Below are 13,831 nucleotides of genomic sequence, written 5' to 3'. Positions count from 1 at the left end.
TCAATATAGCGAAGATACTTTGGGAAACAGTTAAGAGAAAGAATGGTTTTGGAGAGAGGCAGAGGAAGGCAAAGGCAATCCGTCATTTGCCATCCGATGCTTCTAAGACCAGACCAGAGTGAGCGCTCTTGTTGGGCTGCTTCTGCCACACATTTTGGAGTTACCTTGGCTTTTTTCCCCTCTGGCCTCTGGGAAGAGATTAGAGACTAGCTTCTTATCTGGGTATCTTTCATATTTGCTTCTTTATATGAACGTTAATGCCAGGTGCAAGGGCCATTTAATGTGCCCTCATATACTGCTTTGTAATTGATAGGGAAACATTTGAGTAATCTATGATTTATTTTTATGAAAGGGTAGAATAATCTCTAAACCCAGCAATTATTTCTGAAATAAACCAGTATCTCAGGTTTTTCTAGACTTTTAACACCGGTTGTTTTGTCACTATGAGCACAGCAAAAGAGAGATGATGGAGACAACTTGGACAAGTAGAGCAGAGAGAACCATGAAGTTATGACATTGTGGTACACAACATGCAAGTGGAAAGAGGCTGGGAACTAAACCTGGTGTGACCAAGGGAGGATCTCAGTTTATACTGCTCTCTTTTCGTGGAGGTGAGGGGGAGGACTGGGACAGAACAGGTGGCTTTTCCTGTATCAAGTGGTAGTCGTTATCACACCTTAGTGTATATGCACATTTTCCCTATCCTGGCCTGTGTGTCTGGTGTTGGAGCTGGTGTCAGGAGCTGAGTCAGGAATACTGGTAGTACTGCAGTAGAGGTTAGAAGAGAATGATTTTTTTTTTTCCATTAGTTTTCATTAGTGATTTGTTTGTATAACAAGCTTCAGTTTTGAAAAGTCACTTAGTTGCTGAAGTCTTACAAAAATGGATTGGGGAAGGAGCTGTCTCTAAAATCCCAGCCACAGGAAAGCAAGAGAAGGCAAGTGTTAGATCCATTTTCAAAAAGGGTTCAAAGACAATACAGTCAGCTACAGACTGCCTCCTATCCATCACTGGGAAGGTCATGGAGGAGCTGGAGTGAGTTTAGTGAAGGGCAGCCGAGGAGATTGGGGGCTGGAGCATGTGCCCTTTGAGAGGAGGTGGAGGCCTGGGCTGCAGACAGACCTCCTGATGTCCCTTCCAACTTGAGTGCCTGTGGATTTGTAAACAAGAGAGAGCCATGATGATGATTCCAATGAATTTTCTAGAGATAAGTCCCAAGAATTCCGAAAGGTGAGGTTCATATCAACATATTTGAGTTTTGACCAGTCCAGTGACTTAGGAATGAGTGACCCAGACTGTATTCCTTTCTCATCCCAAGTGCAGGTAGTTTAAATGATCAGACAGGTAGAAATATAGTTAAATATTCAAATCTCTTATTATGCAAGCCATAAATAGTTGAGATTAATCCAGATCCTTGATGTTGGATCCCTCATCCCCCTCACCACCCCCCACCCAGCCATCTCCTTTACCCAGCCAGGTCCCTCATCACCATCATTCTCAACCTGGTTGCTAAACATTGTGTTCAGAAGAAGTGGTGCTGCTCTGCTGAAAGTCAAGGTCCAGGTGCATGTCCGTTTACAAGCTTTAGGTCTCGCATTAAAAAAAGACACAAATGTAAAGTTTCCTTACTGGAAATTTTAGATTTTCCATTAATGCAGTGTTTAATTGCTGTAAAACATTAAATGCAAGAATTGTCTTTTATGAAACAATAAATTACAGAATCCCCAAACCTCAAGAGGAAGTTGGAATGGATGTGGTAATTGCTGACTGTACCACACAGTGTGGCTATTGAGGGGAACTACCTGACAGTGAATTTTAGGGGATGGCTGGAGCTCTGAACTGTTGAGGCTTTGTCTGCTGGGGTCTGGCGTGATTGAAAGAAGCCTTACAAAACAAAATTGGGCTCACTGAAATGTAACAGCTATGTTGGCATGAAAGAAAGGCACGGTGAAAATACTGCTTGTGTGCTGGACTTCAGTGTCTGCTCCGTGCACGAGCAGTCAGTTTTTGACAGGAAAACTCCCAGTCACATCTCAAGCAGAGATTATGCTGTAAAAAATGAAACTGAATTTGATAGTTCTCCTCCTTCTTGCTGTGAGATACGTTTGAGATAATAAGTCACATAATGAAACACCTTAGGATGTTTGTCACCTCTCAGGCTGAGCTAAGGGGGAAAAAATGGTGACATTGAAACAAGTTAATTGATTGAATATGTATATTAGGAAAGTCTCTCGGTAACAGTCTCAAGTAGTCATACAGATGAGAATGTTCTGCCTTCAGGATGCAGCACAGTTTTGGGGATTTTTCTTCTGAGAAGGCTTAGAAGGAAACGGAACATCTTTTTTTATTCTGGCTGATGAAAGTGTTGTCCAGGAAGGCAGAAAACTCTGACATTTAAGCTCACAAGGCTGAAATTAGGAGAGAAAGTGTCTCAAGTGTGGTTATCTTCTGTGTGTGAAAATAGCTGCTCAAGGAACGCAGAATGCTCAAATTGGAAAAGGAGCTCTTTGGAAAGAGTGGGGGTGTGGTACTTGCCTAGTGCTTTTCCATGCCTTCCAGAAAACGTAATCTCTGGTTTTTTGGTGCTCTGCTGTTAAGAGGACGTTTGGTTTTATGTGACAGAGGTAATGAAAGGTATGAGGTTTAGGATCAGAAGTGCTGTTTTAGAGACAAGACATGTCGAGGTGAACGTCCATAGCCTTAGTCAGCTTCGCTGCTTCCTGAGCACTGAATTAGAGGTATGTGCCTTATGGGTGTAGGGAATCTGTTCTCCTTTAAAATCCAGACCACTTTTCCTGTTCTGATGTGTGCTGGATGCGTGGCAGGTTTGAGGGTGGAGCAGGTTAAAGCTCGGTGGGATTTCTCAGTAAAGGTGTTTCCTGGCCATTGCTTCAGGTAACTGCATGTAATGGCAAAGGCATCCCTCAGTTTTTAGGCTCTTGGTAGCTGCCTTTGAGAAACAGTTGAAGCATTGAGAATGGGATCAATTTTGTTCTTCTTGTGAGGATGGAGAGACTGCAGTTGCTTTTTATTTTTCTATCAGTAGAAATGGGCTGCGTTCTTATTATGCCAGATTTTTATATGTGTGTAAATATATTTATTCTTTTTATAACTGCCAAGACAATCTCTTATCTTTATGGATTTGGATCTTTATGGATTTGTTGCAGACATGCTCAAGTAGATTTTTGTTTTCTGTTGTATTTTATAACCGTTGTAAAATGTGCCTTGTGTTGCTGTTTTTAATGTGCATGACTCTGATGAAATATAAAAGAAGATGATTAATCACTGCATGAACAATTGAATTCTTGGTGAATTTTTACAGGACCATTGTGTTAGGTTGTTTACCTGCTTTTTATTTTCCTTCTGCCAGAGCTGTACATTTTCCATGTCTAACCATAATGTACAGCCTTCTTACAGGAGCTTAGGAGTGGTAGATTATTTCAGGTTTTAAAAGGCAGTATTCCCAAATCCTTTCTTCACTTTTTTTTGTAAACTGCAAAAACATTTCCAGTTCTTGGCTCTGGCAAGACTGAGAGAGTCCGGCCAGCCAAGCAAAAAAAAAATTGAGCATTTATACTCCAGCATCCCATTTTGAAATACAGCTGGAAAAAAGCTAGTCTTTAAACCACGGCAACATCTTCCCCCTTCACATTTTGTCTCTCTTCTTCTGCCCCTATCCCCACACCCACACATCTATTGTGCATGAAATATTAACAGTTTTGGTGCAGAAGCTTGGAAAAACACCTTTTTATGGGATTTACAGAAGTTGTGTGAACGAGCACTATAAACCTTGAACTTGGGGAGAGATGGGGTGGTGAGAGCAGTTTAACAAAGGCGAGGCCTCAGCCCTGGCCCTGTGTCCCACCCTCGGTGACGCGCAGGCAGATGGCTTCGGTCAGGCTCCAGCTGCAGCCACCACCGGTGGCAGAGCCTCCCAGAGCCTGCCAGCATTCCGGGCTGGAGTAGGGGAATCTTGGAAGAAGGAAAGTAGAACCAAAATGTATAGGAAATGGCAAACTGCAGCATGGTCAGTGTTGAGTGGTTGTGTGGGAAAGAGGAGGAGAGATGAAGTGATCACCTGCAGGAATGGAGTCGAAAGTACACCAGGAATTTTTTTAGAAGACAAGCAGGAAAGATGAACTAAAGACCTGAAAGGAAAGGCAGCAAGTAAGAGAAATTAAAAATACCCTAATGTGTCTTGCTAAATGAAATGTTAGCTTGTTCCTTGCCTGCTTGGAAGGGAACGGGGGCTCTGTTCTGAGCAGGGTGTATTTGTCCCGGCCGACATCATGCAATCCTGGACGCTTTATTGACTCCAGTAGGTGATGATGGCAGAGTGTTGGCCCCTGAAGGATGTGGTGCTTTGAGCACCTCAAAACAGCCAGAATTTAATGTTTTTGTCTTCCTTTACTGTGCCTGGTTGTGTAATTCTCTGGTCATTGCAAGTCTGACCATTTTTATTAATTTTTCTTCAGTTAGGTTGAATTGGAAATGCACATGCTGATGAAATGCATGAAATTAAAGTGTACTGAGATGCCTTGGTGGTGCAGCTGTGCTTTGTGATACAGTTTGTGTGTTGCTTGAGGTTTGTTGTTTCTTTTCAATGTACCACCTTACATCATTTTTGCAGCCTGAGTCTTGCACCAACTTTTTGTGGTTGAAGGATGAATTAAACTTAAAAACAATGAAGCTTTTGTAATGTCCTTCTTTAGTAAAGAGCTTTTCTCTAACCTGGAAAAAATGTGGTTTGCTCAGTGTGAAGGACTGGGGTTTGTCAAGGCTGGCTTAGGGAGCAAAATGAAGTTTTCACACATTTATGTTACAGTGAGAAGTGATTGTTTTAGTTCACATCCTTGGACTGGAAAACTCTTCCAAGATGTGTTGCATGTTTGAACAGCTACTCTGGTGTATTGGGGCTGGTCTGCTTAAATGTTTATAAATATTGCTGTATGTGCCTGTCCTTATGTCTTCAAATACGTAACTTTTATTTGCACATGGAAGTACCTATATACAGTGAAGTAACTTTCTATTTTTTACTTACATACTAAAGTAACCTTGTTACACGGATGTTGCTTATGATGTGCAATAAAATACTTTAGTGAACCTGAGTTGCTCCTTTAAAGGGAAAAAAAAAAAGCCCCACCACTTTTTTATTAGTCTGGATGTTGCAGCCAGGCAGAGCTGTTCCTTCAAGTGGCTTAATGAAGATTTGATTGATTTATTTTGCTCATCTGGAGAGTGTGTGGATTATCTCTGTCAATATTGGGCATGGTAAATGAGGGCTGGGCACTTACAGAGCAATTTGAATTATTTGAGCTGTTCAGGAATCGAGCAGTGACTCGATTCAAGAGGCATTACAAGGAGAAAATGTTGAATGCCTTTCAGGATCTTCTGAGGTAGCAAATCATCGTACAAATCAATGACTAGAAACTGATCTTAAATGTCTTTATATGTGAGACTGGGGTCAAACTGCTGAGGAAATCGTTGTTCTTTGGTGATGTTTTGAAGCTGTGCTGGAAGATGTTCTTTGGCCATGTACACACACAAATGACAAGGTTGAGGCAGAATTGCTGGGTGAGAGGTGGTGTCTTGGGATTACAGAGGAGGTTGGAAAAGGTGATGTAATTGCTCTTTTGGGAGAGTAAATCAATAGGAAAAAGTCTGTTGTTATTTCTGCCTTCATCTTTTAGCCAAAACAAGGGAATTTTGAGAGTTAGATTAGGTCATTGTATTCATGCCACCTCTGTTTTCTTAAGCTTTGTTTTGTCCAAATTCTTGCCAGAAAACCTGTTTATTGGCCAGTGTACTATCTACCCTGTGTGGCTGTGTGTGCACAGTGTGTAACAACTGTGCTCTGAAAGGCTCTGGAGTTCATGTCACGGGGACCCTCACTCACTTCTTAGTCTTGGGTAAAGATGTCCTGAATGCCTGTCATTGTTAATACTGGTACAAAGTAGAAAAAATAAAATATTTAGCTATTTGTTTGTCACGTTTTCTCACCCATGTTTCTGTTCTAACTTGTAGATTTCGGATCTCTGTTTGACTTGGAAAATGATCTTCCTGATGAGCTGATCCCCAATGGCGAGTTGGGCCTTTTAAATAGCAGTGGGAACCTCGTTCCAGATGCAGCTTCCAAACACAAACAGCTTTCTGAACTTCTGAGGGGAAGCAGCAGCTCTTCCTTAAACCCAGGAATTGGCAATGTGAACTCAAGCAGCCCCGTGCAGCAGGGAGTTGGTGGTCAAGTCCAAGGGCAGCCGAACAGCGCGAACATCGGGAATCTGGGTGCTATGGGTAAGAGCCCGCTGAACCCAGGAGATTCCTCTGCTCCAGCCCTGGCCAAGCAAGCAGCCAGCACCTCTGGACCTACCACACCTGCATCCCAAACTCTGAACTCTCAAGCACAAAAAGTGGGAATGGTGACGAGCAGCCCTGCAACATCACAGACTGGACCTGGGATATGTATGAATACTAATTTCAGTCAGACTCACCAGAGCCTTCTCAACAGTAATTCTGGTCACAGTTTAATGAATCAGCCTCAGCAAGGACAAGGGCAGGTAATGAATGGATCTCTTGGGGCAGCTGGAAGAGGAAGGGGAGCAGGAATGCAATATTCTGCCCCTGCCATGCAGGGGAATGCAGGCAGTGTGCTGGCAGAGACTTTAACCCAAGTATCTCCACAGATGGCTGGGCACACCGGGCTGAACACAGCACAGACAGGAGCAATGACTAAAGTATGTACATGCCATTTACTGTATTCTATTTATTGCACTTGTTTTTCTCCATACAGGTGTTTAGGAAACACAGTAGATCCTTTTCTGGGACAGAACTAAAGGATGTGTTTTCCTGAGTCTGTAGTTACCCATTTCAGTCACCAGTGATACTGTGAAAAGGAAATAATTGAAGCAGTACTTCTCATGTAATCAAAAATGAAATCACTTGTTGAAAAAGACATCCTCGAAGCTAAAAGTTGGAGAGTATCTTAGCAGGGTGAATTAGAAAAGAGTAGCATAATCCTGCAGAAAGGAAGCAGATGATTTCTCATGTTCAGGATCTCGATTTAGCTGCCAGACAACGCCATCTTCTAAAGCAATGTGAACACTTGGAGATTGAAGGGAGAGGTGTAGCAATTGCTCCTCTTGTCAAGGACCACTGTCAGCAGCCATGCAGCGAATGCTTTTTAAATATGAAGGAACTGATCTGGAAACATCAAATTTCACATAGATTGCCAAGCTAATGCAAACTGTGAAAGGGAAGGGCAAGAGCCTAATTTGGCAGCCATTGTGGATCAGGGCAGGGAATATATACTTGAAGTATCTGCTTCTGTCACGGGGCACTGCTCTGGCTCCCTGTTTGATACAGTTACTGGTTTTTAGTTCTTTGTTTCCCAGGTGTGAGCTTAGAGCAATGTTTTGACTGCTGTTCCTCCTGCCCTGTGCCTTATCTCTTGTCTGGGTTGTTTTAGTACAGTTCCTTCATGAAATTTTGATGGCAAACCCACCATGTTCTGATATGTAGAAAAAGGTCAATTTTTATCTCTTGATATTTTATCTATTCATACATCAGTAGCTGTTAACTGTAGTTAATTAACATGTAAATGTTAATTCATTGATGTGTTAGTAATTGTGGAAAAAATTGCATTGTGTGACATGAAAGTGTGTGTCCTGTACTCTTGAAGGGGTGCTGACATCACTGTGGAGTACTGTATAGTTAATTTTATTTTTTTTTTAATAAAAACCATAAAAAGCATTCTCTCTGCAGTGAAGAGATGCTTCTGCTTAAGGAAGAGCTACTTGTGTTCAGAGTGAAGGTCAGAGCATCTGAAAGTTGACATAACTGTTCTGGAGCCTGGAGACAGCTAATTTTGCTGTTTGGAAGCTGATTGGTCTGCACTGAAAGACAGTCAGCTTATCTTTCTTTTGTTTTCCTTTGAAATTTGTGGGAAGAGTGAGGAATTCTATTTATCTGGCTTATTTCTGTGAACTTACAGATACCTAAGTTCTTGGGAGTAGATTTTTCCTAGTCACTACTCAGTTTTATGTGAAACTGCTAATTTTTCTATGTGAACCAATTGAAGTAGAATTACCCCAAAGCAAAGAACTTGCTGACAGAGTCTGTATGAGCCTGGTGGGGGAGGTTCTGTGAGATCTTGATTTATTTTAAACAAACCCACCTCTGATAAGGAACAGGACAAATCTAAGACAAATTCCGTATTTCAAGGACTTCAAGCTTAGCCTGTTGCCAGCTGCGAATGGATTCACCAGCTTGGGAAAGCGACCCAGACTGCCTCAGTTTAGAGATGTTCAAGAAGCAAAGTAAAGTTGGTTCGATCAAGAAATACATTGGAAAAGAATAGTGAAAGGATTGTTTAATGACAGAGCATAAGTGATAAAATGGTGCTTCTGTGAAGGTGCACTTGAAAGAAAATAATTTTAAAAACTTGGCCAAGTAAAATAGGAAAACTGGTGTTTTCCAGGGCTCCATCTCTAGTTGAATAAGGTGAAGCTTAAAAGCATTGTGTTTCTTTTAAAAAATTGTACTTTGTATACATCTTATTCTTCTCTTAGTAAGAGAGCAGGTGGGCTCACTGTTTTACCCAAAGATTTTTTGTTCCCATTTTGGAACAAGTACTTGCTCCCTGAATTTTCTTGCGCCGAGAAAGCAGCATTCTCTATTTTTGCTGTTTTCCTTAGTAGGCATTTGAGGATTGGTATCCTTTTCCAGTGTCTTCCCATCCCCCAGTTTATCGTCCTAATAGGATTATCAGCCATGATTATGTGTTAGCTTTTTCTTATTGATGCTGCAGGAAAGCTTTTAAGAAAAGTAAAGAAACACTTCAGTGAGTTTGTCTGTTCTTCTGAAACTGAAATTTCTGCTGAAGGAGAATGTGGGTTAGTTTGGTTTTTTACCTCCTGATTCCCTGGTGTTTACCACTTAATGTGTACAGCTTAAAAGATTTAAAGAGCTGTAATAAAAGTGGTGAGGCAGCTGATCTACCTAATAGTGAACGTGCCCAGCTTGACTCAAGGGCTTAAAATGTAGCTACCATCCTGCTTGAAGAACTGTTTCAAGGCTGGAAGGAAATTCTCTAGGTGATGACTTTAGCAATACCCTAAGGGAAAGAAAGAGCTGTGAAATACAAATGCAGAAAAAATACCTAAAAACTTTTAAAACCAAGATCTTCTCATTATATTTAAAATAAGTGATGTGCATCTCTGACTAACCTTGTTCAAGTACAGCTGAGTAGCCCATTTTTCTCAATTCAGCGTGTTTATATGCAGTGTGGGGAACTCGTGACCCTTTATGGTTTGGGACCAGTTTTGTTGTGCAAGACCTTGCTTCTGTGGTGGTTGGTTCTAATCCTTTTTTAGTATGTGACTAATCAAGGAAAATCCATTCCATTTTCTGGTTTTGTTTCTTGTGGTGTGTTTATATAAGCGTTCTTTCTATTAAGAGAAAAAGAAGAAAAATATCCAGAATCTGGTCCTTTCACCTGATCTCAGAAATTGCAAGGATTCATTTTGTCTGGATCATCATCAGCCACGACTGTTAATTTTGGTCTGGACTTGCTATTTTAAGGCAGAACTGAGCAGGGTAACTGAAGCTCATGTTCCTGTGCTTGCATGAACTGAAGGGGATAAGGGATAAGCCTTACTCTTCAACAATTCAAACAGGAGTGGAAAACAACCAATTTCCACTGTCAGAGAGCAAGAAGATGCTGATATCAAAACAAATATTCTTCCATTGGCAGGGAGAGATTAAAGTAAAATACTTCCTCAGTCTATAGAGATGTAAGCAAAGATTTCATAGATTTCACATGATACTCTCAAAGATTGGTGATTTTTGACTTGCTGAGATAACCTGGAAACCTCCGAGGAAGTTCTCTTCCATGATACTCTGTATATCTCTGCTCCCTTCACTGCTGGTCTCCTTTCCTGTAACAATTTTGCTTGCAACTGTGGCATTGTGGTTCTGTTTTCTTGGAAGACACTACAAAAAATTTATTGGACTGGGTTGAGGTTCCTTAGGAAATCAGCTTTAAAGAGGAAAGGGTTTATCTTTGAACAATTATTACCTGATGGGAGTAGAGGAACAGATCATCTGGTCATAGTCATTTCCAGCAGTAAGGAATTGTCCTTTTGTGGTGTACCATGTTTTTTGTTGAGTCCATTAAGTCCAGAAAACGTGTTCAAGCCATCTAGAACATCTTGTTAGAACTGGTTTTTTAAGATTGTTGGTTGTTGCATGTGATAAGCAGTAGCAAAGCTCGGCAGATGGTCATTGTTTCCATAGGAATGACCACTTCATGGGAGACATGCTTGTGCCTAACACTCTTCTGTTGCTGTGGGAGCTCATCTTTTCCAAGTGGAGGTGATGAAACCTTCGTGTTGTTCTTTGTGGCTGGCAAGGGCTTGAAGTTATGTTTCTGTTGATGAGTTGTTAGAGTCTCTTGCTGAGGTGCATTCCCCTTGTCCTAGTACAGCTGTCAAAGCCCATGGAAAGTTAGAAGAAAATGTTGAGAAGTTCCCATTTATTATGTATGGTTCTCAGACTTCCTTTTTTGCCCTGTGTCAAGAGTTTTGGACAGTGATTCACCTAGCTGGTACTTCTGCTCTTTCCTTGAAGAAGTGGTTAAGTCCCATTCAGATGAAAGTGTTTTCCATGTGTTTCCAAGCTGTAATGCCTTCTCATACAATTCTGTAAAAGGAATCACTTTTTCTTCAGTAACTTCAGAGTCCTATCATTCCAACAAGGATATTCTGGTACCCAGCAGCAGAAATTTAGGAAAAAATCTGGAGTTGTGCATGGCTGATGATCTGCAGAAGGTATTGCTGTTAAACTGCAGTGAAGATACAGCTTTCTGGGGGCTCCTTTCAAGGTATTTTACTTTATAGAACTATTAAACCTACCCCAAGTTCAGCTTTCCTTCTGAAGGGCAGGCACAGTTTAGCCAAACATTATTGGGCTCCATATGCCTCAGAAAAAGATTTAATTGTTTCATCAGATGGAACCTATAAAGAGATGAGAAGAAAATGGTTGTTTATTTTCGTACCTAGTTAGGAGGTTTACAACATTAATGGTTGTGGGGTGCCTTTTTGAAGATTGAAGATTTAACTTCAGTCTACCTATTTTGAAAACTCTCTGAAGGAAAATACTTACATTGATATAAAATAGAACCTGCCTGCAGGGAGAAGCTGATGGAAAAGCTGATGTGGCTGGCAGATCTTCCACTGTAGTATTCCAGGAGGTGATCTGGTAGCAGGGAGTTTAGATACAGAGTTCCAAGTGCTATGTGCAAGCGATGAGTTTTCCTTACCTCTGTGTATGTATTTAAGCCCCACTGGAAGTTGGTATCAGTAGTGGGATTGACATCAAAACCTGAACAGGCTCAAAACAGTCACTAACTGTGCAAAACTAGATCTGTTCTGCTGGATTTTTGCCTATGAGTGCAAAACAGTTCTTTGCTGTAAATGGTATTGGCCTAATTTGTTTGGACAGTGCATGTTTTCAACTTTATTTCGGTCAGAATAGCCACATGGCAGTGTATGTTTCAGTAAGGGTAGGTTCAGATTAAAGAGGAGGAGGAACTCTTACCAGAATTGAACTTCAGAAAACAGTAAAACCATTTTTTATTTCCACCAAGAGAGTAACCCGTTGTCCTGGGGCTTTTTAATGTTGAGCTATAAAAGAAGTGAATTCTGTCGTTGTTGTTTCCAGGCAGGGTGTCTGTCTAATACATGTGCCTTGGACAAGCACATTCACAGTTTTGCTCCCTGTGCTGTTCACTGAGTGCTGTTTTGATGTTGGAAATTAATCTTGAGTAAATTAAATACGATAATGAGCTGTGTTAAAGAGCAAGAATTACATAGTATATGTGGTTATGTTACTTGTCTCGGTGTTGTGAGGAATCTGTGGTAAGGAAAATTTGTGATGAGAAAAAATGAAGCCAACTATTTATTTAAACAGATCCCCCAGTTGCTCTTGCTGAGTACCAGATTTAGATACGCTTGCTGATTGTGAATTAAGTCAGCTGAAGATGTTCTCATTCCTTTGCAGTTCTGTGTGTTACAGCAAACTGCTGGTGCTGTTTGTTTCTCTGGTGGCTCTCAATCTGTCTGAATTCTGCCTGAATTGTTTTAACATGACTTGCAGTTAATTTGCTTCTCATCCATGGAGTTGTCCGTACTCAGCTGCCAAGCTGCCTGTCTCCTAGCAGACCATGCCTCTGGCAAACACCAGTAGCCAGTCCAAATCATATTCCAAACAGTGCTGTTTCCCAGTTCCAGGGGACTCCTAATAATGTTACAGACTTGACCGTAGCTGCTCCATTCTCTGATGAATAAGGAGCACCGAAACAGCATTTTTACTGAGGAGAGACATATGTGGTTTTGTAATAATACAGCAGAAGAAGGTTATAAATACAGAGAAACACATAATAGCAAAACTCACTGACTCGTAGTAAAATGAAAGTCTCTGAGGCAGTTTTGTTTTGAAACATGACCGTGGAAAGTGGTGCTCCACAGATGAGTTTGCTGATACGTCAAAGAGATTTAGTGACTTAAAAAGCTCACTTCCCACAACTGTTACTCCTGGCACCTGAAATTGAGTTGTTTCCTGTTTCTAGTATGTGAGTTAAGTCTTGTTTGCAGTTGTGCAATGTCATTGAAGATCTTTGCAGCGATAGTCACTTGGCTGGTGCTTATGCAGGTATCAGGGTTCAGTTTGGCTCCAGGGCTGCAAGAAGCGAGCACTCAGCCTTCATGGGGACAAACCTCAGCTCAGTTTCTTCTCCTCCTGCTTCACACCCCAGCAAAAGCCTCTCTGTACACTTGCATTGGCTTATCAGCCAGCTGACAAAAATTAAGTGTTGTGGGATCTCTCCAGAGCAGAATTGTGCCATTATATTCCACTATGATAACACAACACAAACATTAAGATTTTTGTCACTAACCATCAATTATATTGGTTAGAGTCTTGTAATTCTTCAGTTTTTGTTATTAGAATGGGGTTTATTTCTAAGAAGTCTATCTGAAAGAAGGTTTTGGGAGTGAAACTAACAGATCCACCAGTTCCTTTGGAAGCCATTGATTAAAAGCAAGATTTGCAGTGTTGTTTCAGGTTAGTCAAAATGACAGAAACTCCCAGATCCTTACTGACAGATATAACTGAGATGACTTCTTTCTAGTTTTCAAACTGCTTTCATGTATCTTCCTGCTGCTGTTTGTAGTTTGGGGATTTAATACCCAGGTAAAAAATGACTCAGATGTTGAGAGGGAGGAAAACCTGCCAACTGAAACATTGGTGTGTAGAAGTTACAAAATGCCTGGTTCTTTCAGTCAGAAGGAAATGTCTTTGTCACAGTAATTTTCTTAATAAACTCTAATCATGCATGTAGATACAATTTCACAGGAGCCTTTCTGATGAAAAGACCCTTTCGCAGGTCTCAAAGTTTGCTCTTACTTAAAAGATAAACTTAATATTTGTGCTTGACAGTGATCTGTGATTATATTGGGATTCTGTAATTGGAAGGACATACAGAAATGTGTCAAAGCAGGCAGTGTTATGGTCTGAAAACTAAATGCTTCTGGTCTGTTTCTTTAGAAAAAAGGCAGTACAGGAAACTTGGAAAATTACATAGAGCTTGATAAACTGTGTCAGCCTTGCTGAGAAATGGATCAGGAGTGGAAGCAGTGAGAGGAGGCGATTCTCTTTTTGCAGCTTCCACAAGTGAAAACCACTTTGTTGAAGGAAAATGGGATACTTCAACCATCAGGCAAAAAATAAAATCATGTTGGAAAGTTGCACTTTGGAATTTTGAAATTCCCTCATT

General features: G+C 40.9%; 1 protein-coding gene across 6 annotated transcripts in view; it reads left to right on the top strand.

Moving 5' to 3' along the window:
- Positions 1-13,831, top strand: part of CREBBP (CREB binding lysine acetyltransferase) — a 96,373-nt gene that overhangs the window by 8,221 nt on the left and 74,321 nt on the right. For 5 of the 6 annotated variants that reach the window (XM_082292131.1, XM_082292130.1, XM_082292129.1 and 2 more), the window contains exon 2: positions 6,025-6,734. In XM_082292131.1, the coding sequence (XP_082148257.1) occupies positions 6,025-6,734 (710 nt within the window). The remainder of the gene's footprint in view (positions 1-6,024; positions 6,735-13,831) is intronic. The other variant, XM_082292132.1, reaches the window with a different exon arrangement.

Source organism: Coloeus monedula (genome assembly GCF_965178545.1).
Source record: "Coloeus monedula genome assembly, chromosome: 16".
Lineage (NCBI taxonomy): Eukaryota > Metazoa > Chordata > Aves > Passeriformes > Corvidae > Coloeus > Coloeus monedula.
Note: the sequence above shows the minus strand (reverse complement) of the source record. Positions and strands in the feature narration are given on the sequence as shown.